Source organism: Micromys minutus, assembly GCF_963924665.1.
Source record: "Micromys minutus genome assembly, chromosome: 16".
Lineage (NCBI taxonomy): Eukaryota > Metazoa > Chordata > Mammalia > Rodentia > Muridae > Micromys > Micromys minutus.
In genome coordinates, this window is record NC_137985.1 from 15,463,313 (window position 1) to 15,487,022 (window position 23,710).

General features: G+C 35.4%; 2 protein-coding genes across 2 annotated transcripts; both read right to left on the reverse strand.

Annotated features, from left to right (window-relative positions):
• Window positions 1–3,145: 3,145 nt before the first annotated feature.
• On the reverse strand, window positions 3,146–4,062 carry LOC308430797 (olfactory receptor 7G2-like; the record flags this gene model as incomplete). The annotated part of the gene is given in 2 exon segments (XM_080930084.1): window positions 3,146–3,273; window positions 3,276–4,062. Coding segments are annotated over 2 exon segments (915 nt in total).
• A 10,818-nt stretch (window positions 4,063–14,880) lies between these two features.
• On the reverse strand, window positions 14,881–15,828 carry LOC308430776 (olfactory receptor 7G2-like; the record flags this gene model as incomplete). Its single annotated transcript, XM_080930064.1, has 1 exon — window positions 14,881–15,828. One exon carries the CDS (start codon window positions 15,826–15,828, stop codon window positions 14,881–14,883), a length of 948 nt encoding a protein of 315 aa, XP_080786190.1.
• Window positions 15,829–23,710: the final 7,882 nt, after the last annotated feature.

Sequence of the window (23,710 nt, forward strand, 5' to 3'; positions counted from 1 at the left end):
GTTCCACCATTTTCACAGAAGCCTTATTTCTAATAGCCAGAAGCTGTAAAGAACATAAATGCTGTTCAGTGGATTAATGGATACAGAAACTGTGGTATATTTATGCACTAGAGTACTACTCAGCTCTTAGAAACAATCAGTTTATGAAATTCCTAAGATAATGGATGTATCTAGAGAATATTATCCTGAGTGAGGTAACCCAGTCACAAAAGAAAAGACATAATATGCAGTCATTGATAATTGGATACTAGCCCCAGAAAGTTCTGAATACCCAAGAAACAACTCACAGACCATATGAAGGTCAAAAAAATAGAAGGTCAGTGTGGAAGCCTCAGTCCTTCTTAGAAAAAGAAACCCAATAAATGCATAGTACCCTCTCAGAGTGTAATACTCCTAGACCTTAAATCATTAATAACTCAAGAACTAAGAAGCGAGCCTTGTGGCAATTCTTGGTATTTAAAAAGCATTATGTTTAACCTGTACACACCAAAAACATTTCAATATTTTCATGTTAAGTTTTTTACATGTACTTTATGCTTATTATAACTGGTAAGATTTAAATGCATACAATCAAACCTTTAAAAAAATCAAAATGACAAAAATATATTCATATAGTTTTGTGCCACAATGCTTCTAAAAATATGTACATGCATCTATGCTTTTAAAAATAAAGTTGTAAGGAAAAAAACCAAAATCTTACATGTTTGTTTTAAAAAAATAACTGAAAAAGATAATTTATGAATCAAAAGTATAAGTAGGTTATACAAAATTAATTTATGTCCCAAGGGTCAAAATGAACTTGGAATTTGATGGTTCTACATTTTATTATTTACCATTCAGCAATGACTGTGCCTGGTTTCATTCAAACAGCAATTACACAGTGTAAATATTTACAAAAAGAAACATATATTATAGCAGTAGTTTTAATATCTCTTAATTTTTCACCAAAATAATTATGTTGCCATAACCTATGATCTTATCACAAATATGCACCAATTAGAAACATTCTAAAGCACTGACAATCTTTGTGGATTCAACAAATACATGGTTCTAAAAAGACTATTGGTGTTTCATTAGTTGAGTGTTCATCATCAATCATATGCATGATATCTAATAATTCATGATAACTTCATCTCTCTGTCCAGAAATTTGTTTAAAAATAAGTACATACAAGCTTCATTATGATAATATTCAAAAGGGTAAGTTTAGATGATCTTTATAGACCATACTTTCTCTTAATAGAGAAGATGTAATATCTGTTATACCTGCAAGAGAGCAGGTATCTGCAGTGTAAAACAGCCATAGAAAGATGCTAACCATAGAAAGAATACAATTAAATGACTAGGATTCATCTGTATGTGCCTCCTTGAACTTTAATTTACTCTAAATTGATTTCTTAATATAATTTTTCCTTCTTCCCATTCCTTAGAATTTTTTCTTTCTTTCTCCTATTGCTCTTTAAATGAATAGCCTATTATTATTTAATTATTGATAAATGTCTTATACACACACATGTATAACAAATAAGACACACATGTTGAGAAAGCTTTATTCTACTACCTGAGTGTCATTGTAAGAATGGAAGAGATAATTTTAGTGTAAAAGAAAACAACCTGTAATATGTATTACACAAACTAAAGCCTTTGTTTATTATTGATAAAAGATGTGAACATGCAAGGTTAATAACCTGACCAAGTTTACAGAAATAGTGGGGAATTTCAAGGTGTGTTTTGTGTGTGTGTGTGTGTGTGTGTGTGTGTGTGTGTGTGTGTGTGTGTGTGCACCTTTGTTGTTTGTTGTTCATAAATACAGAGGTACATACATTGGCATTTATTTCTTGATCAACTATGAAGATATTCATTCCTGATAGAGAATGATGTCCTCTCTCTCTCAGGTGAGATTAATTTCTTGAAGCTCTGACTATAGAATTGAGCCTTAAAAGGGGCACATACAAAATATATTAATTGGCATTATCATTTTCAAGTCTTGTTTAGGTGAAGCCTCCAGTGATATTATATGAGAGAAGCACCTGTCAGCTACAAAAGGCACACTCAAGCAACAGATGCCTGTTTATCTCTCTCTTCCAAATTATACTCACTTCCATTTCTGTGATGGTTCCTGAGCTTTCTATGTCACGGTTGTGCTTTTTATGTATCAATTGAGATTTTTGTATCACATAGCCAGTGGTTCTTTCATTTTAATTAGTTGGGTCTTTCCAAATGCTCTAATCTGATACAAAAGATGTTTCTTGAAAAATGGGTGTTACACTTGTATGTCTACATAAGAATAAATACACAGAGTATATTTATATTGGTTTAGGTAAGGTTAAATAGGAGATCCTTTTCTATGGTCCTAAGAAGTCTTCTTGCTCCTCATTGTCCTATTTGGGCTCTTTATAGAACTTGTAAGTTATTCCTATCTTTTCAGAGGAACTTAAAATTTTATTATACTATCAGATAATTGAATTCATAATATAGAGTACCTTCATGGATAGGGAATACACATTTAGAGAGTATTGCTGAAAAATAATAAGCAGCCACTAAAGAAACCTCTGCTTTCATGATGGACTCACAAAATTCATAGCTTTTCCATTCACTTTTGAGGTCAACAGAAGCTTCTCCAAATAATTCAGAATTGTAACAGCAGTAGAGAACCCAGAATGATGCAGGTGTTAAAATAATTGTCTTAAAAATATTTAGCCTAATGCCATAAATGTCAGGACAACGTCATAGGTATCAGAAAACTGTCGTACTCAAGGCAGTATTCATGATGAGATGGTCAGCTCTGCCTAATGAAATATTCACTTAGGTTATTTCTTCTTTTTGACATGATACTGTAAATAATGTGAGTTAGCAGCTTCTGATAATTATTTCTATAATCTTTTTCTGAATCTCTGTCTATAGACACTGTCCAGGAAATCATTCTCAAATTTCATATAGGAATTGAAAATCCCCACTAAACAGAGTAGAATAACAGATACTTTCATATAAAAGAATAATAACCTTTAGCTCTATTATTCTAGTACCTAATCTCTGTTCTAAAAAATAGCATATGGTTGAATGAGTGATATTTGATTCATCCAGTAATCCATGTGACAGTTTAGAAGGTCACATTGAAAGTAACACTTTAAATAAAAAATAGATGTTTAGATGATTTTCTTCAAAGCCTTTTTCATATCTTTGTTCCTAAGACTGTAGATAAATGGGTTCAGCATTGGAGGAATCACAGTGTACATCAATGATGCTACAGAAGTCTTCCTGTATGATTCTGTAAAACAGAACTAATGTATACCCCAAAAGCTGTTCCATAGAATAAGGACACAACTGACAGATGAGACCCACATGTTGAGAAAGCTTTATGCCTACCACCTGATGATGGCATTCTAAGGATGGAAGAGATAATTTTGAAGTAAGAGAAAATAATCCCTATCATGGATATACCACCCAATGAACTAGTCAGTACATAAACCAGGATGTTATTGATGACAGTGTCAGAACATGCAAGCTTGATAACCTGATATAGTTCACAGAAAAAGTGAGGAATTTCAAGAAATGTGCAGAAAGAGAGCCGCAAAGTCATTAAACCATGTACAAGTGCATCAACAATGCTTATGTACAAAGACAATAAAAGCATCAGGAGACATAAATGGAGTTTCATGATGGCTGTGTATCGAAGGGGATTGCAGATAGCCACATAACGGTCATAAGCCATTGCTGCAAGAAGAAAGTTTTCCATTCCAGCAAAAATTAAGACAAAGCTGAGCTGGGTAATACAACCTGTGTAGCTAATCTCTTTGCTCTGTTTCTGAAGATTCATCAGCATTTTAGGAACAGTGGTGGAGCTGAAGCAGATATCAGTTGAGGAAAGATTTGAAAGGAAGAAGTACATTGGACTGTGGAGGTGAGAGTCAGAGACAATGGCCAGGATGATGAGCAGGTTCCCAGAAACTGTCACTAGGTACATAAGCAGGAACAGTCCAAAGAGAATGGGCTGAAGTTCTGGATCCTGTGAGAATCCCAAGAGAAAGAATTCTACTACTCTTGTTTGGTTTTCTAATTTCATCATTTGTTAGAATCTGAATGAAGAAATATAAGTGATTGGTCACAGAAGCAATTATACAAGGCCACTTTGACTCTGTTTGCATTTTTTTCTTCATCGTTTGCCTTCCACTTCTATTATTTATACCCTAATCTGTATTTAAGTGTCTTTTGTAGTGGATTATTAATGTATGTTATAGAACCAAAAATTATTCTTAAAATTATACATAATTTTAAACTAATAATTATGCAAATTTCCAGCAGTATAAAAATTATACTAAATCTAAAAAAGAAAAAAAATTCATGGTTGGTATTTTATGTTGCATTACATCTAAATCTGGCTTCAGTATCCAGCTTGTGAGCAAGAAAATTGTTTTCATCTGTGTCAGAAGTTTGCTTCTTTAAATTGTGTAACAGAAGCTTTTATAAAATATTATTTCACATTGAGAGGAAGAAAATATAAAAACAAAATCAAAATCTTCAAGAGCAATATTTGGGATGTAATTGCAACAAAGCTGGCTGATTGTGACTAATGTATGTATAAACATGATAAGACCACTTTTCTCAATACAGTACGTAAGAGAATAGATAGATTTGTGAAGACATGATCAGAAAGATCATCTAATTTATTTTAAATGATAATTTTCACTGATTTTAATTATATATTAATAATATATTCTTTATTATATATAAATTCTTTATTATATATTATATATATTATATAATAATATATAATTATAATATAAATTTGATTTATTTCAGTGCTTTATGAACATAATAAATATATTTTTCACTACAGGCGAGTATTTATAGGATGGTATTAATATGTATATAATCAAATAAATGTAAAATTTGTAGAACAATTCATAATACTGTATTAAGCATAACTAAAGTGTACTGTGTATTTTTCTTTGTAAAAGAAAAAATGGAGTGGAACATAAAAGATTAATTAAACTTTTAAATTTGTTGCTTGCTTTATAGAAAATCAGGTCTGGTGTCAAAGGTATCTGATTGGCTTGTGATGGATATATAAAGATTGACTTTAGGGTTTAGAAAAGTAGATTGGTTTGGGGATTTAGAATTAGTTTGTGAAACTACCAGAATTGAAGCTGCTCAAATGTTGGTGTATGAGTAGAGATAAGCATGAAAAATGACTAAAAATTCTGCAGATATCTGGCATTTTCTTATCCCACCCATTCTCAAATAGATTATCTCCTGTCAGAAGTCTTGAAGATAACTAAATTTCAGATTACCTGGAATTCAAGATTTAAAAATGACATTCAGTTCTTCTCTCAGTTTAAAAGAAAATATGCAAATGTTGCTCTGAGGAACTTGTAAAGGTGGAAAGGCACAGTGACCCTGTGGAAAAATGGTGGTTACTAAGAGCAGGGTCAGGAATGCTACCTACTACTGGTTCAAAGCTAATAAGTAGATGGTCACTGTGAGATTACGTGTGACCTCCATGGCCCTTGAGGCCATGTTATTCATTAGGCAGTTCCATCCCCAAGTGACTGTTGGGTAGCACAAACATGAATTTTACATTTTATCATGTATATCTTATGGTTTCACTTTGAAACAACTTTCTTCGATGCATTTAAATTCGCTGGTTGCCATGACATTTCCATGTTCAATACTGAGAACCAAATGTTTGAAAATAACCACAGCTCCTAATAGTTTCAGTACTTCAGATCTTATATATTATTCTCCAGCTAGAGATATATGGACTTAATTTAATCCTCCACATGTAAGCATTGTCTCTCTGCATTGTTTCTTGGCAGCCTGTCATTTTCTAGTGTATTTTTGACACCTCTGTCAACATGTAAAGGGTTTACCGGTGTGACTTTATTTCATAGTATGTATGTCAGTTATTGTCATGTTTCCTCTATCACTGTCATTCTAACCTATAATTTGAGAGATATATTAGGATTCTTAGAATTACTTTTCTACCTAAACTTTCTTGATAAATTTTATTTTTTTTTAATTATTCAATCTCTTTTCACAGGCCACTTTTTATTCCTCTCTTGGTCTGCCTTCTGACTGTTTCTCTTTCTATTCCTTCTCCCCTGTTTCCAAGAGGATGTCCCCACCCAACTCTACCTTACTCCACATCTGCCCCACCCCACCCCCCTGCCAGACCTAGTAAGTTTGTGGGACCTCAAATCTCTCAAGCATTAGGTACATCTTATCTGACTGAGGCCAGATCAGGTAGTTCTATGTTATGTATGAGTTGAGGGTCTTTTACAAGCTAGTTTATACTGCATGGTGGGTTGCACAGTGTCTGAGAGATCTTGGAGGTCCATGCTACTTGAGACTACTTGTCTTCCAAAGGAGTTACACACCTCCTCAACTTCTTCCAGCCTCTCCTTAATTCAACCACAGGGGTTCCAACAACAGTTCATTGATTGGGTATAAGTGTCTACCTTTTTCATAGTCACTTACTTGCTGGGCCTCATGGAAGGCAGCCATGTTACACTCATCTAGAGGTGGAAGTTATGTCCTTATAAATATGTTTTGCTAATTTATTTACCATATATATGTTACAGTCTTTGAATCATTCTATAACAACACCATCCTGGTTTTATTGCTTGAGGGTATTCCAATATTTTAATATTAATTTAATATTAATTTTAATATTTAATGTTCACCAATTTACCTCTTGCTAGAAAATAGGTTTGTTATCAGCAGTCAGCTATTACAACAAAAATTTATTTTATATATGTAAATAACACACTGTAATCATATTCATTTTTTGTTCAAATATGTCATCTCTTATAAAAGTTTATATTTTAGATTCAAATTGAATATATATTTGCTTAATAATAAATGTGGCTAAATCTTTTCATGTGCTTCTTAAAAATATGATTATATTTTTTAATTTCTCAATATTTCCATTATTAATTAATTATGTTAATTATTTATTCATGATAGATATATAGGCTATTGTAACATATTTGAGATTTTATGAATGGTACACATCAGTTTGGGGTTTTCTTATAAAAATTATCATAATTAAGGATGGGAATTTAGAGTAGAATTATTCATGTAAAACAAAATTTCCTGGGAGAAATTAAAGATAACTCATGGAAGAGAAAATATGTTAAGTTTTAAGTTAATGGTGATTAATTAATGAATAATGATTTCAAGCTTTTTAGTAATAATTGTGTGGCTGTTAAAATACATTCAATCTGAAAATTATCAAACCAAGAAAGACAAAGACAGTGTTGAAATATTGATATAGAGAATCAGTAACAAACCAAAATAAATGTATAAACAAACAAAAAATGCAGCAGTTTAAGGTCATAATAATTATTACTAAATGTCTATTTTTGGTACTTAATTTATTTGCATTCCAGCCAATGGCCCACTTCCTGAACTTGCAGCAGAGTTCCTCATCCCACTCTTTCCCATTGCCTTCAAGAAGGTGCCCTCCTTAAGGCCTTCTTCTTCCCTGAGTCTTCAAGTCTCTTAAGAATTAGGTTTATCTTCTCACACTGAGGCAAAAGCAGACAGTCCTTTGCTATATATGTGCCAGGGACCTCATACCAACCAGTATATGCTGCCTGGTTTGTGACTTAGTTTCTGGGAGCTGCCTGGGGTCTCAGTTAGTTGAGACTGCTGGTCTAAAAATGGGGTCACATTCCCCTGCAGCTTCTTCAGTTCTTTCCCTAATTCAACCATAAGAGACGCTGTCTTCCATCCAATGGCTGGGTGTAGAAATCTGCAGCTGTCTCAGTCAGCTGCTTGTAGGAATTCTCAAAGAACAGTCATGCATGACTCCTGTCTATAAGCATATTATAACATCAGTAACAGTGTCCTCTTTCCATTTTCTCCTTCCTCTTTCCTCTCCAACCCACATCCTTGCCTCCATACCCTCCCATGATTATTTTATTCTCCAGTCTACATGGGATTGAATCTTCCTCACATGGGCCTTTCTACTTGTGACAATACTTATGGCTTGTGGGTTGTATCCTAGGTATTCTATACAATTTGGCTAATATCCACTTAACAGAGAGTACATACCATGCATGAATTTTGGGGACTGTGTTACCTCATTCAGGAGAATATTATCTAGTTCCATCCATTTGACTACAATATTCATGATATCTCATTTTTAAAAGCTGAATACTATTCCATTGTGTAAATGAACCACATTTCCTGTATTGATTCTCCAGAGACATCTGATGGAATAAAACTAATGTAATAAGTGAAATGTATAATTACATAGTTGTGTAATATTCCAAATCAGAGAAGTTGAAGATCACAAGGCTGAGGTGGTGAAGCAAAAGAATGCTATTTTAACCAGTGACCAGAATGAGCAGAAAATACAGTAATGCCTTTCATGTTTATTGTGCACTCTAGTAAAAGATGTCAAATGTTTAAACAGTAATCACAGACTAATGTTGTGAGGATATTTTTAATAAGGCAAATAAACACTTACATTTACCAAACAGATCTGGGTAATTCAATGGATATATCTATGAATCACACCTTTACACAAGGCTCAGTCAACAGTGCAGAAAGGTAGGCAGACACTTGAAAAGAGTCAGGGGACAAAAATGTATGCTGGAGGAATGTCTTTCCTCATAGTATTAAAAACAAAATAAATAAAATATCAACAACATATCTCTCTAAACATGAGCTGAACAGGGATAACACCTATAGACAATTGAAAGTAAATGAAGGAAAGACTGCAAAGCCTCAAGCCTAGGCCAAACCAAAACAAAACAAAGAAACAAAAAAGAAAACTACAAGCAATTAAGAATTGATAAGAAAAGAAAATAATTGATGATTGGATAATCTTCTCCAAAGATAACCCAAATGTTTTATTCAAAACCAATTTGCCATACCTGAACTACACATGAATATAAGTATTATTCAGTCAGAACAGATTGTATTTAAAAACATATATGTATATGCATACACACACAAATGTAACAACAGTAACTGAAAAGGGTGACAATGAATTTTAAGGATAACAAGGTGAGGTACAAGAGAAAATTTGGAAAAATAAAATGTCACTACCATCTTCAACCAGCAGAAAAGGAGCGAGGACACAATGTTCTTCTCAAAGCAGTTTATTCAGGAACCTTACAGCATGACAGTGAAAATCTTTTTGTCCCTTTCTTTCTTTCTTTCTTTCTGTTTCTCCTTCTGTTTCTCTTTCTCTTTTCCTTGGTCCCAAGCTCAGCCCTATTATCCTCTCTCATCTCCACCTCCTCAGTCCATGTTGTGTGGCTGCAGTTCATAAATCCATGTCATCTGGCCTTATCTTGAGTCATGGGTGCACCTGTGTAGCAGCTCACATGGTAGGAGTGGCTAATCTCAGGGGCAGAAGTAAGTCAGGTGCTAGTCACAAGACTAGGCTAGAGTCCCAAGTATCATCTTGGAACTGCCACCATACCCGCTCTCCACATCTCCCCCTTATTTATATTTTTGGCCAAGAGAATGTCTGTCCTAGGTTGCCCCCTGAGATAGTGCCCCTTACTCATCTTTGGGAGATGAACAGCATTGGTTCTATCCCTGTCTTAGGTTAGTGACACGCCCAGAGAGTCTTAACCATCACTGAATACTTCTCTGGCATACCAAGCTACACTTGAGGAGACTGCCCAGTATCTACTGCTGCAAAAGCCTGTATCATTAAGGCTCGAATACTGCACTGTTGAAATTGTATACAGCACATGCACCAGAATGCCAGGAGACTTATGAGGACCAGGCAAAGGGCTAATCCAGCTAGTCCAGCCCATTCTTTCAGCCTTGAGGCAGCAGTGATGACCAAAATCCCTTTTACGCCTGAATAAGGTCATTGCTGAGGGGGCCTGTACAGGCCAGGGAACAAACTGAGAAACAGAGAATGTGTCTCAAATCCCACAGACACATTCCAATGACAGCTTGCATTATGCCAACCCCCTCTCAAATAGCATACTTAAAGCACACAAATCTTGTGCAACTACAATTAACACCACACAGCAACCATACATTAAAGGGATTGCTGGCAATTGCCTGAGCAGGACTTTGGGATGTCCAATTATATCCTGAAAATGATAATCATCTGAAAACATAACAATCTTGGAAACACTGATAGGAGCCCCCATCGCAGATCTTCAGTCTTCACCACCAAGAGCATCAGCAGCATCAGGCTCATCCACAGGGTTGTTGCTCTGCTCATCCTGGACCACTCTGGTCAACCTCTCTGGGACCCACAGTGGCTGTCGATATTCCTGAGGAAACACACAAACAGACTCTCTCGCCCAAACCAACACCAGATCAGGACCTTGCCATTTGCCAGTCAGGACATCTTTCCACATAACGAGTCCTTTGGGACAAACATCAGGATTGGTGTGACAATAAGCAGTAACCTGCCCATGGTTGTCTTCATTTTAAAAAATTAAGATAAAAAGAGCAATAGCCAGTCTCTCCCTAGTGGGAGAACCTGTGGAGGTAATTCCCCCCTTTTGTTTAACTAGACACTTATTGAGGGTGTGGTGAGCACGCTTAATGATTTCTTGTCTTTGAGGATTATAGGGCAATCTGTGAGTTACTAGAATAACCATCATTTTGCAGAAGGACACAAAACAAGCAGAAGTAAAGGCAGACCCATTATCTGTTTTTAATTCTTTGGGCTGCCCCCAGGTGCTCCATGCTTCAAAGCAATGTGCAATGACATGCCTTTTCCCCTGTATGTAGACATGCAAAAATAATCCCAGAGACTGTATCAACAGAAACATGGAGATATTTTAATTTTCCAAACTCAAGGGAATGAGTGACATCCATTTGCCAGAGGTGTAGAGGGCGTAAAACCAATCTGGGGTAGCATAGGGGCACACTTCTGACACCCTTTTACAATATCTCATGCTTCATTGTGCGTAATCATAAAGCGTGAGAACAGAGTCTTGGAATTAACATGGAACTGTGAATGAAATTCTTGAACCAATGAAATAGGTGATGTATCGAAAAAAATCAAGCAAGCCCTGGCGGTCCTGGAACCAATGGTTCAATCTGTACTTACATTATCTCCAAACTTTCAGCTATGCTCTCTAGATTGTCTTCCAACATTTCTCCCACACTAGACACTTCTTCCACCTCTGAATTCTGGGAGCGCTTTTTCCTAACCTGATTCAGAGTCTCATTTCCTTTCTCCAGTTCTGCACTACACCATTCCTCATCATCTATACAGTTTTTCACCAATTTCCATATTGGCAGCACTCCTTTAGCTGGTGCCCCTTGCTCTTCAGCAAACCCCAAATCCTTTTCTAATTTTTTCCAACTAGACATTGTGAGATGTCCGGATAGCAGGAACCAAGGAGCTACCTGGTCCACTGCTTTTAAAATATTCTATACAGTCTCCTTTCTTAGCCCAATTCCTTTTGCTTTCAGCAAATCCTTCAGAGCTTTGCGAACTGTATAAACTGATGTTGTGTTTTCCATAGTGCCAGGTGCAACTTTTCCCTGTACCGGGAACTTTGTCATCTCAAAACAAGAGCCTTTCTCATTCCCTTTACCGGGGAGCTTTATAGTCTCAAACTGAGAACCTTGATTGTCCCACTTACCTGGGAGCTTACCGACTAGTCACCCTGACCAAGATGAGTTCTGAATGGGTCTACATACTGGCCACCACTTGTCGCTACCATCTCCGACCAGCAGAAAGGAGCATCGACACAGCATTCTTCTCAAAGCAGTTTACTCAGGAACCTTACAACATGCCAGTAAAAATCTTTTTTCCCTTTCTGTCTCTCTCTCTGTTTCTCCCTCTGTTTCTCTTTCTCTTTCTCCTGCCTCCAAGCACAGTCCTATTATCCTCTCTTATCTCCACCTCCTCAGTCCATGTTGCACAGCTGCAGTTCATAGGTCTGCATCATCTGGCCTGATCTCACATCATTGGTGCACCTGTGCAACTCCTTGAACGGTGGGAGTGGCTAATCTCAGGGACAGGAGGAAGTCAGGTGCTAGTCACAAGACTAGGCAGGAGTCCCAAGCATCATCTTGGGACTGCTGCCACACCCACTCTTATGAGAAAATGTAAAGGAGAAATTAATGATATTTGGTCACAACAATAAAAGAAATAATAAATGTATCTTGGTAACAGTAGTGGGCATAATAATGTGTTTTCATCTTTATAACCACAGGTTGGTTTTTTGATTAGTATTCATTCAACTAGCATTAGAAAAATTTATTATTGTAGTAGATGGCAATTAAGACAGAAACTCACAACTGTCCTACATTGAAAAACAAAGAGACTAAGTAATGCTCAGTCCTAAATGGAACATGTGTACTATGATTTTTTCTGTGTGAGGCTCAGCAAAACATCATGAAAGAGACAGAAAGAGTGATATGGAATAATTATGTACACCGGACAGTATTTGCCAGACATGAGAACACCATTACACACATGAACTTACATTAACTCTAACTGCATCCATAAGTCCCTTAGTACATCAAAACAGACAAAGTTCTGGCATATATGGATGAAATACTATGAAATTTTAGTTATGGTATCAATAAGATTGCTAAGGTCAGAAAGTCTTTTGTCATTAAAAATGAGGTCCCTAAAAGGCTTTCAATGTCCCAGTATATGGTCTTACACATATTTACTGTGACAAACCTAGTGAACTTTGTGTGTTTAAAATACACAACATAGGGACACAAAATAATTCATAGAAATAAAAAAGATTCATTTAGAGAGAAAGTGAAATTTTTGAGGGGGAAATATGAAAGTAATTTTGTGCAAAACATTATTTTCATTTATTAAATTTGAAACCAATTAAAATTATGATCTGCTTGGGTGTTTGAATATTTCCTCATTTCTGTAGAATGGATTAAACTATTCTGAGGTCAGTTTAAATTACGGAAAGTGGTGCAGAGGTGGAAATTAAATTCCACAGCCAGAATAATGATTAGTATATTGTTTGCAGTGTGCTAAACAAGTGTCTTGGTAGGAACAGACCCTTCTCAAAAGAGGGGTAAAGTTTTTTATATGATCTGTCAGTCTCTCACAAAAAAAGAATGGAATAGCTTTGTTTTCTAAATGGCACCCTATTTCTTAAACCTAATGTAAAATAGTGGTGATAATAGAAAATAAACAATTTCACACATTGTTCCACCAAAGCAGTAGAATTACTTGGGCATTTACTAAGAATGTCAGCTCTTGGACTAAAATTGGTAACTCTCATGAAAATCATCTCTAGAAATGAGCATCATCAATTGTCCAATTTTTTTGGTCTATTACTTCTTCAAACAACTTTTAATGTTTGCAAATTTCTTCTTTAGAAATTCTTTTATAAACTCAAATAAGTCAGAATATGTTTTATTTTGATTTTCAAGACTCCATGCTTGTTTTCCTATAACATATCTGTATTTATTCTTTCAGCCCAATTTTCAACAAGAAGTAACTTATCTATCTGTTGTATCAAGCAGTGGCAACAAAATTAAGTTGTTTAAATCTATTCATTCATTTACTACATTCTACATTTGCCATGTGAATGAAAATTCTCATCATGAATTTTCATGTTTTCTTAGGAAGCGTATTTCCTAAGCTCTCAGGTACATTCCAATTAGAAGGCAATGTGCACATCTTTAATAAAAATGTATAGGTTATAAAATTATATTTTTTATTAAATGAATGAAAATAGGAAGTCACTACTTCTTAGAAGACTCAGTCACAATAAAATTATGACTGCATCACATTTTCTAGAAGAAATGTTCCTATAGAAGTTGTTTTTTCTCTGTCTGAAAGAAACACAGTTGACCATAATATCAAACATCATTCAGATTTTTCTTTTTCTCAGAAGTTTGAAAATAAATTCAATCCTAGATTTGTTTTTTTAAGGAAGTGTGTGTTTAAAAGTATATAGCACATAAATAGAAGATTCTTGTGTAGAGGGTGAAGGATAACTTATGGGAGTCAGGTCTCTCCATCTACCTGCAAAATGAGATAGGATTACATTAAAATATTTCACACTATATTATTTACATATCTATCTATCTATCTATCTAATATCTACTTTGTGTACATGCTTATGCATTTAGCTATCCACATGCCATGACTTGCATATTGAACTCATAGGACACATTATGTGAGTGAATTTTTATTTCTAGCACATGGAACCTAGGGGGTGAAAAAATGTCAGCAGGTATAAACATAAACATCTTTACAAGTGAGCTATCTCACTGACCTGAAACCTAACCATATTTTCAGAACAATTCAAACTACTACAAGTATTTAGTCTAAATGATATAAAATGAAGTCATTCAATGAGATCTAAAAATTCAAAAACACACAGTCTCACACACACATAAATACACACTCGTACACACAGAGAAGAGATACACACACACACACACACACACACACACACACACACACATATATATATATATATATATATATATATATATATATATATATATATATATATATGTTGAATCTTTGGACTTAACCAGAAACTACCCTTGCAGTTTTATATTATTTCCAGTACCTGGAAGAAAAGAGTTGTAGGAAGGATTGATAGAAATTCAAGCTTCTTCAACTATATAATTCACCAAACACCTAATGCATAAATACATCAATTCTATTGATAATGACATTTAATTTGCATAAAAATATTTAACTAAAAGGTACATGCACTATGATTAAAAATAACAGTAACAGCTTAACTAGGAAAGAATGTCTATCTCCTTGTCATAGCGCCACAGAAAATATCATAATTGTGAAGTTTGATACAGTTAAAACATTGTGCTTTTGTTATCATATTAGAAGAATGCAGTATGACAAAAAATCAAAATTCTGATTCAATAAATTTGTATTAGTTTACTTACTCTAGAAATTGATGTTCAAGTAAATGAGATATCATAGAAAAGAAGCCATTTTACTGAAGAACTTCCTCATAGCATCCTTCATGTCCCTGTTTCTCAGACTGTAGATAAAGGGGTTCAGCATCTGAGGTATAACCAAATACATCACTGAAGCCACTGCAGTCTTCGTGGATGAATCCAAAATAATAGATGTAATGTATACACCAAAACCTGTCCCATAGAACAAGGACACAACTGACAAGTGAGACCCACAGGTGGCAAAGGCTTTGTGCTTTCCTTCTGATGATGACATTTTCAAAATAGAGGAAATGATATGCATATAAGAAAAAACTATTCCAGAGAGAGGAATTCCAGCAAATATACATGATGAAATATAAATTAGGATGTTATCAATGAGGGTATCAGAACAGGCTAACTTGAGCATTTTGGGAAGTTCACAGAAGAAGTTTGGTATTTCCAGGTGTGTGCAGAATGACAATCTTAGCACCATCAGGCTGTGCATTAAAGAATCCACAACACTAATTATCAAGGACAATAGAATCAACAGGATACAGAAACAGGGCTCCATAATGACTGTATATCTCAGGGGGTGACAAATAGCTATATACCGGTCATAAGCCATTACTGCAAGAAGACAGTTTTCCATGCCACAAAAAATTAAGACAAGGCTCATTTGAGTGAGGCAGCCTTCGTATGAGATGCATTGACTATTTTCTTCTATGTTCACTAGCATCTTGGGGATCGTGCTTGTGCTTAAACAGATGTCATTTAAGGACAAATTGGAGAGGAGTAAGTACATAGGGGTATGAAGATGGCTGTCTGAGATAGAAATCAAGATTATTAGCAGGTTTCCCAGAATGGTAACCAGATATATAGTAAAGAAAATGGTGAACAAGATGGGCTGCAGTTTTGGGTCCTCTGTCAATCCCAGAAGAAAGAATCCTGGAAAATCTGTTTGGTTTTTGTTTACCATGTTGTTCATAAATCTGATATTGAGGGTGATACATGAAAAAAATTAATGAAAAAGTTCAATCAGACAGAGCTGCCACACATAATAATTTGCTGGAATACTATCCTTTAAGTCTCAGGCTGTGCTCCAATAATTAAAGAACTTTCTATAGAAGCAGAACTCCCAGACTTCAGACCCCCAGAAACAAGCATGAAGACAAAGTCGCTGTAGCAGCCAGCCTTAATCCAACTTTAGAAGCTTTGAATATGTGTATTTGAAAATCAACTGTATGAACAGGAAGAAACACTATCACAGCAGACTTTTCACGAGGGATCAGCAGACTCTCATAGCAGCATGCATTTTCCTGGGAGATTTTCAATCTAAAGTGCCTCATTAGACTGAGACTACTTTTTACACTTTGACCCCATGAGTGAAAAGCCTAAGAGATTGTAGGAAAGAATATTTTGTGTTATTCACTTTATGGTACCAAGATACCAACTTCTCATATTCAAACATTGTATTTATACTTCCTTCCATCTTACAGGTCTTGAGTACCTGCTACATAATTTTTATAATAATTCCAACCTATATTTTTACATGTTTGTTGTATGTAATTTATCTCTTTGAATAATTGAAAATACCTTGAAATAATTTTAAAAACTATAAATATTAAAACATAAAAATAATGTAAAACTGAGATGTATCTTTTTGCATTTTTATCATCTATCTATTTATTCTCTGTATATTTTAATTACAGGCTATGTCATCACTATTCCCCCTGATGCAACCCCTCCCCTAACTCTTTTTCCTTTCTTCTCTGATAAGAGGGAATACCTTCCACACCTACCTATGCTGGCACATCAAGTAAATACAGGACTAGTCACATCCTGTAATCTGAAGCCAGCCCAAGTAGATCACTTAAGAGAACACTACAGGCATGAAAGAAAGTCAGGGACACGCCACTGACCAGTTGATGGAGGACTGTCCTAAAGAACATGCTGCACATCTGCTACACATGTGGTGGCGGCCAAAGTCTAGCCCATGTGTACTTTTTGGTTGCTCTTTCAGTTCCTGTCAGACCCCAAGAGTCCAGGATAGATGACTTGTTTGTCTTCTTGTAAAATTCCCACCCCTCTGGGTCCTTAGATTTATCTCTCAACTCTTCCACAAAATAGCCTGTGGTCCCTTGAATGTTTGGTTCTGGGTCTCTGCATTTGTTTCAGGCAGGTGTTGGTTGAAGCCTCTCTGAGGACTATTATTCAAGGCTTTTGCCTGAAACCATAGCAGAAGAGCATTAATAGTATCAGGGATTGGTTTGTCTCATGGGATTGGTTTAAAGTTGGGCCAGTCATTGGTTGACCATTGCCTCAGTCTGTGATCTGTTTTGTCCTTGCAAACCTCTAGGCAGGACACATTTTGAATTTAATGTTTTGTGGTTAGTTTGCCATTCTAATTACTCAACTGAGGGTCATTCCTGGCTACAGTAGATTGCCACTTCATGGTCCATATGCCCAAATGATATAGTCTCTGCTATAGTCATTCTCAGTTTAGGTGGGGGATCCCCACATCCAAGGTCTCTGGTATGTCTTCAAGAAGACCTCATGCCCATGACCAACTTACATTCTCTCTTACCTGTTTTCTCTCTAAACCTGAACTATCCCTAGTTATCTACCCTCATCCTGTTTTCAACCCAGTTCCCTCATTTCATTTACCTATATCTATTTATCTCCCCTTCTGAGAAAGAGTAAACTATCCTGACTTGGGTACTCCTCTTTATATAGTTTCTATGAGCATATAAAATTTAATGTGGTAATCCTGTAATTTATGGCTAATATCCACTTATAAGTGAGTACAAACAGTATATTTCCTTTGCCAACTGGTTGAACTCACTCAGAAAGTTATTTCCTAGTAAAATTCACTTGCCTGCAAAATTCATAATGCTTTGTTATTAATAGCTAGATTTTTAAAAATCTTAGCCATTATAATGGGTATGAGATAGAAACTCAGAGTCATGTTGATCTACATATCTCTACTGAATAAAGTTATTGAACATTTCTTTAAGTGATTACAGGTCATTCGAGATTCCTCTGCTTGATTTATTAGCACTTCAACCAAGTTCTTTGCTTTGTTGGAATATAAGTTTTTTTTATTTCTTTATATATTTTGGATATTTGCAGTATGTCAGGTGTAAGAATGAGGAAAATCTACTCTCATTCTGTAAAGTCATTTTGTTAGATTGATGGTACCCTTTTTCTTACAAAAGCTTTTTAGTTTTTTTCAGGTCCGATTTACTATTTATTTTAGTGCCAGACCTACATTTGTTCTTTCAGAAAGTTGTCTCCTGTACCAATGTGTTCAAGCTCTTTCCCAATTTTACTTCTATCGTATTTAGTATATTTGGATTTATGTTGAGGTCTTTGACCCACTTAGACTTGAGTTTTGTGAATGGTGATAATTTAGATCTGTTGGCATTCTTTTACAAAAATCAAGTTCCAAAAAAGTATGGATTTATCTCTGGTTCTTTGATTAATTCCACTGAAAATCCTATCTGTCTTATAACAAAACAATTTTTACTTTGATGATTCTATTGCTTTTTCTTACAGTATGAAGTTAGGAAAGGTGATATCTCTGAAAGTTTTATTGCTATATGGGGTTGTTTTAGATACCCAGCAGTTTTGTGGGTTTGTTTTCCATATGAAATTCAGAATTGTTCTTCCAAGATCAAAAAAGGATTGTGATGAATTTTTATGGGGATATTATTGAAACTGTTGTTTCCCTTTTGTTAAATGGTGGGATTATAAGCTGGTACTGAAAGACTCCCAAATTTGGGGAAGCCCCTAACTCTAGTACCTGGAGAATGCAAACCCACAAACTCACAGAGAGCCTATCTTGCTGCAATCAGGCAAGAGATTTATTGTGGGAAAGGGGGAGACCAGAGGTCTGGGGATGACACATATCTCATGCAGGAGATAGAGGAGGTGACTGTGAACTTAATTAGGGGGACATATTTATAGAGAAAATTACATAGGCAGTTAGCAACAGGCACATAACAATTTTATTGGTTCACTCAAATTGGCACACTCTGTCTGCATTTGGACATGATTTAACTCTAGGCTACTCTATTTTGGGACCCACTGACCTTGTATTTGTTTTTCCCAGGACTGCAGACCTCATTGAGTCTAGATGGTCTGGGTTTGGACCATTTCTTTGAACGTGTTACTTTGTTCTTAGCCTTGAAACATGCTTGTCATCAAGGCAGGGTCAGTTGGGACAACTTAAAATTTTAATTTCAATACAACCACTGTGGAAATCTGTCTGTCTGTTGCTGAGAAAATTAGACATGGTACTACCTAAAGACTCAGCTATTCCACTCTTAGAAGTATATCCAAAGATGCTTCAATAAATAATTAGGACATATGCTTTACCATGTTCATAGTAGCCTTATTTCTAATAGCCAAATGCTGGAATAAACCCACATGTCCTTCAACAAAAGAGTGGATACAGAAAGTGTTGTACATTTACACAATGAAGTACTACTCAGCTATTAGAAACAATGACTTTAGAAAATTCCTAGTCAAATGGATGGAATTAGATAATATCATCCTGAGTTAGGTAACCCAGTCGCAAATGCACACCCATGGTATACAGTCACTAATAACTGTATACTAGACCCAGAAAGCTCTGAATACCCAAGAAACAATTCAAGACCTCATGAAGCTCAAAAAGGAAGGCCAAAATGTTGAAGCCTCAGTCCTTCTTAGAATGCAGAACACAACACTCACAGAATGACATACAGTATCAATTGAAGATCAGGGATTGAGGAATGGATCTTTCATTGGCTGCCTCATCTGGGGATCCACATCATGTGCATCCATCAAGACCAAGCACTGTCAATGATACTGGATGTGCTTGCTGTCAGGAACCAGATAGGGGCTTTGCCAGAGTCAAGCAGCTAAGCATACTTGCAGCGAACCATCAGACTGAACATGGGGACACTGGTGAGGGGGCTGCTGTGGGGGAAAATGAAGGAGCACCAACCATTGAGCAGAAATTGAGTGGTCCATGGCTCTAGCTGTATATGTAACAGAGAATATCAGTGTCTGGCATCCGTGTGAGAAGAGGCCTTTGTTCCAATGAGGGTGCATTTTCCCAATGTAGGGATTGCCAAGGCATTGAGGGTGATTTGGAACTAGTATACCTTCGTGAAGACAAAGAGAAGGGGGTGAAGGATGGGAGTGGGGTGACTAAAGGGGATAACATTTCAACTATAAATACAAAGATCATTTAATAATTTTTTAAAAAAACTAATGTAATAGAATCAAGAGTAGAATTCCAATAAAACCACCAATTACATGGTTTCTTTCCTGTTAAAAATAGATGATAAGAACTCTTCATCTTTTAACATAAAGATTGGTGAGTGCTTGCTTGCAGAAAAGATAAAGAGAGAGCAAAGTCTTCACAACACTCCCATGTACTTGAACACATATCATTGTTGAAATGCATTTCTTCTCAAATAGGCAAAATGCCTATTCTGTCTTATAGAACAGTATTCTGCTACCATTACCATAGTGACCATCATGACCACCTACTACTCTCTATATAGTAATGCATAATTTCTTCTTGTTGGATTAAATTTTCTTTAACAAAAAAAATCACATAGTATATTCTGATTATAGTGCAAGCTTCCCCAACTTTATGAGATAATTCCTAAACATCTACTTATCAAACTCTGTGGTTGAAATTAAAAGAGGGGAAGCACTAGATAAGACATGGCATGTGATTGGACAATAAAATGTAAGGCAGGGAGAGAGGTTTGGAAAAAACAGAGAAGTCAGGGAAGATGGAGAAGAAGTGCTATGGAGGAAGACAAAGAAGATCAATCTTCAAGTGGCTTTAACTAATCACAGGGAGTTGTCATACAGATCTTTCACTTTCTTGGTTAGGGTCACACCAAAGTATTTTATATTGTTTTTGACTATTGAAAAGGTTGTTGTATTTCTAATTTCTTTTACCACATGGTTATCTTTTGAATAAAGGAAGGCTACTGTTTTTTTTGAGTTAACTTTATATCCATCCACTATGCTGAAGTTGCTTATCAGCTGTAAAATTTCTCTGGTGAATTTTTTGGGGGTCAATTAACTGTACTATCAATACATCTCTAAATACTAATATTTTTAATTCTTCCTTCCTGAATTGTATTCTTTGACATACTTTGGCTGTCTAATTGTTTTGACTAATACTTCCAGTACTATATTGAATAGGTAAGGAGAAAGTGGGCAGCCTTGTCTAGTTCCTGATTTTAGTGGGAATGCCTCAATTTCTTACCATTTAGTTTGATGTTGTATTCAAGATTGCTACATATTGCATTTACAGTGTTTAGTATAGGCCTTGTATTCCTGATCTTTCCAAGACTTTTAATATGAAGGGGTGTTGAATTCTTTCTCCGCATCTAGAGAGATAATCACATGATTTTTTTGAGTTTGTTTATATAATGAATAACATTGATGGATTTTTATATATTGAACCATCCTTGCATCCCTGGGATGAAGCCTACTTGATCATTGTAAATGATTGTTTTGATGTGTTCTTAGATTTGTTTTGCAAGAATTTTATTGAGTAATTTTTCATCAATTTTCATGAGGGAAACTTGTCTGAAGTTCTCCTTCTTTGTAGGGTCTTTGTGTGTTTTAAGGATGAGCATAATTGTGGCTTTGAATAATGACTTGGGTAGTATTCCCTCTGTTTTGATATTGTAGAATAGTTTGGAGACTATTGGTATTTGGTCTTCTATGAAGGTCTGGTAGAATTCAGCACTATATCCATCTGTTGCTGGACTTTTTTTGGTTGCAGAGGCTTTTGATGACTGTGTCTATTTCTTTAGGAGTTATGGGGCTGTTTCGATGGTTTATCTGATTCTGATTTAACTTTGGTACCTTGTATATGTCTAGATTTTTTCTGTAAATTTTTTCAGTTTTGTTGAGTATGGGTTTTTTAGTAGGATCTGATGATTTCTAGACTTTATTTCTGTTTTATGTCTCCCCTTTCAATTCTGATTTTAATAATTTGGACATTCTCTTTCTCTCTCTCTCTCTCTCTCTCTCTCTCTCTCTCTCTCTCTCTCTCTCTCTCTCTCTCTCTCTCTCTCTCTTTCTCTCTCTGCCCTTTAGTTAGTCTTGCTAAAGGATTATAAATCTTGTTAATTTTCCCAAACAACCAGCTTCTGGTTTTGTTGACTCCTTGTAGAGTTCTTTTAGTTTCTACATAGTTGACTTCTGCTCTGACTTTGATAATTTTCTGGCATCTACTCCTCTTGGGTGTATCTGCTTCTTTTTGTTCTAGAACTTTTAGGTGTGCCATCAAGTTGCTAGTGTATTTTTTATCCAGATTTTTTTTTGAGGCACTTACACCTTTTATGAGTTTTCATTGTAATACTGCTTTCACTGCATCTCAGAAGTTTGGGTATTTTATGCTTTCATTATCATTAAATTTTTTTAAAAATCCTTAATTTCCTTCTTTATATATTTCTTGCCCATGTTATCATTGAGTAGCACATTGTTCACCTTCCATGTGGGCTTTCATTGCCTTTGTTGCTATTAAAGAAGAGCCTTAGTCCATGGTGATCTGATAGGATGCATAGGAATACTTCAATCTTCTTATATCTGTTGAGACTTGCTTTGTAACCAACTATATGATAAATTTTGAAGAAGGTGCAGTGAGATGCTTCCAAAAGGTATATTCTTTTTTCTAGGGTGAAATGTTCTGTAGATGTCTGTTAATTCCAATTGATTAATAACCTCAGCTAGTTTCATTGTGTCTCTGTTTAGTTTCTCCTGCCATGATCTGTTCATTGATGCAGTGAAGTGTTGAAGTCTCCCGTTATTATTGTATGTGGTTCAATATATGCTTTGAGCATGAGTAGAATTTCTTTTATGAATGTGGATGTTCTTTTATTTGGAGCATAGATGTTCAGGTTTGAGAATTCATCTTGATAGATTTTTCTTGTGATGAGTAAAATATGTCCTTCCTTATTTTTTTAAATAACTTTTGGTTGAAAATCTATTTTATTCAATATTAGAATTGCTACTCCAGCTTTTTCTTGGGTCCTTCTTCTTGGAAGGTTTTTTCACTGTGTTTTATGCTGAGTAAGTGTCTATCTTTTTATATGAGATGAGTTTCCGCTATACAGCAAAATGCTGGGTTCTGTTTACATATCCAGTCTTACGGTGTATATCCCTTTATTGGGGAAGTGATACCATTGATGTCAATAGATATTAAGAAATAGTGACTGTTATTTCCTGTTAATTTTGGTATTAGAGGTAGAATTATGTTTGTGTGTCTTTCTTCTTTTTTTGAATAATTATTTTCTTGCTTTTCCCAAAATGTAGATTCCATCCTTGTGTTGGATTTTTTTATCTATTATCCTTTGCAGGGCTGGATTTGTGTAAATTTCCTTTTGTCCTTGAATATCTTGGATTCTCTATGTATGGTAATTGAGAATTTTGCTGGTTACAGTAATCTGAGCTGGCTTTTGTGTTTTCTTAGAGTTTGTATGATGTCTGTTTACAATCTTCTAACTTTGAGTCTCTGTTGAGAATTCTGATGTAATTCTGATTGGTCTGCTTTGATATGTTACATGTCCTTTTCCCCTTAAAAATTTTAGTATTCTTCTTTGTTTGAAACATTTGGTGTTCTGACTCTTATGTGTAGAGAAGAATTTCTTTTTCTGGTCCAATATGTTTGGAGTTCTGTATGCTTCCTTTATGTTCATATTCATCTTGTTCTTAAGGTTAGGAAAGATTTCTTCTATGATTTTGTTGAAGATATTTACTGTGCCTTTTAGTTGATATTCCTTGCCCTCATCTATACCTATTTTCCTTAGGTTTGGTTTTCTCATTGTGTCCTGATGTCCTGGATA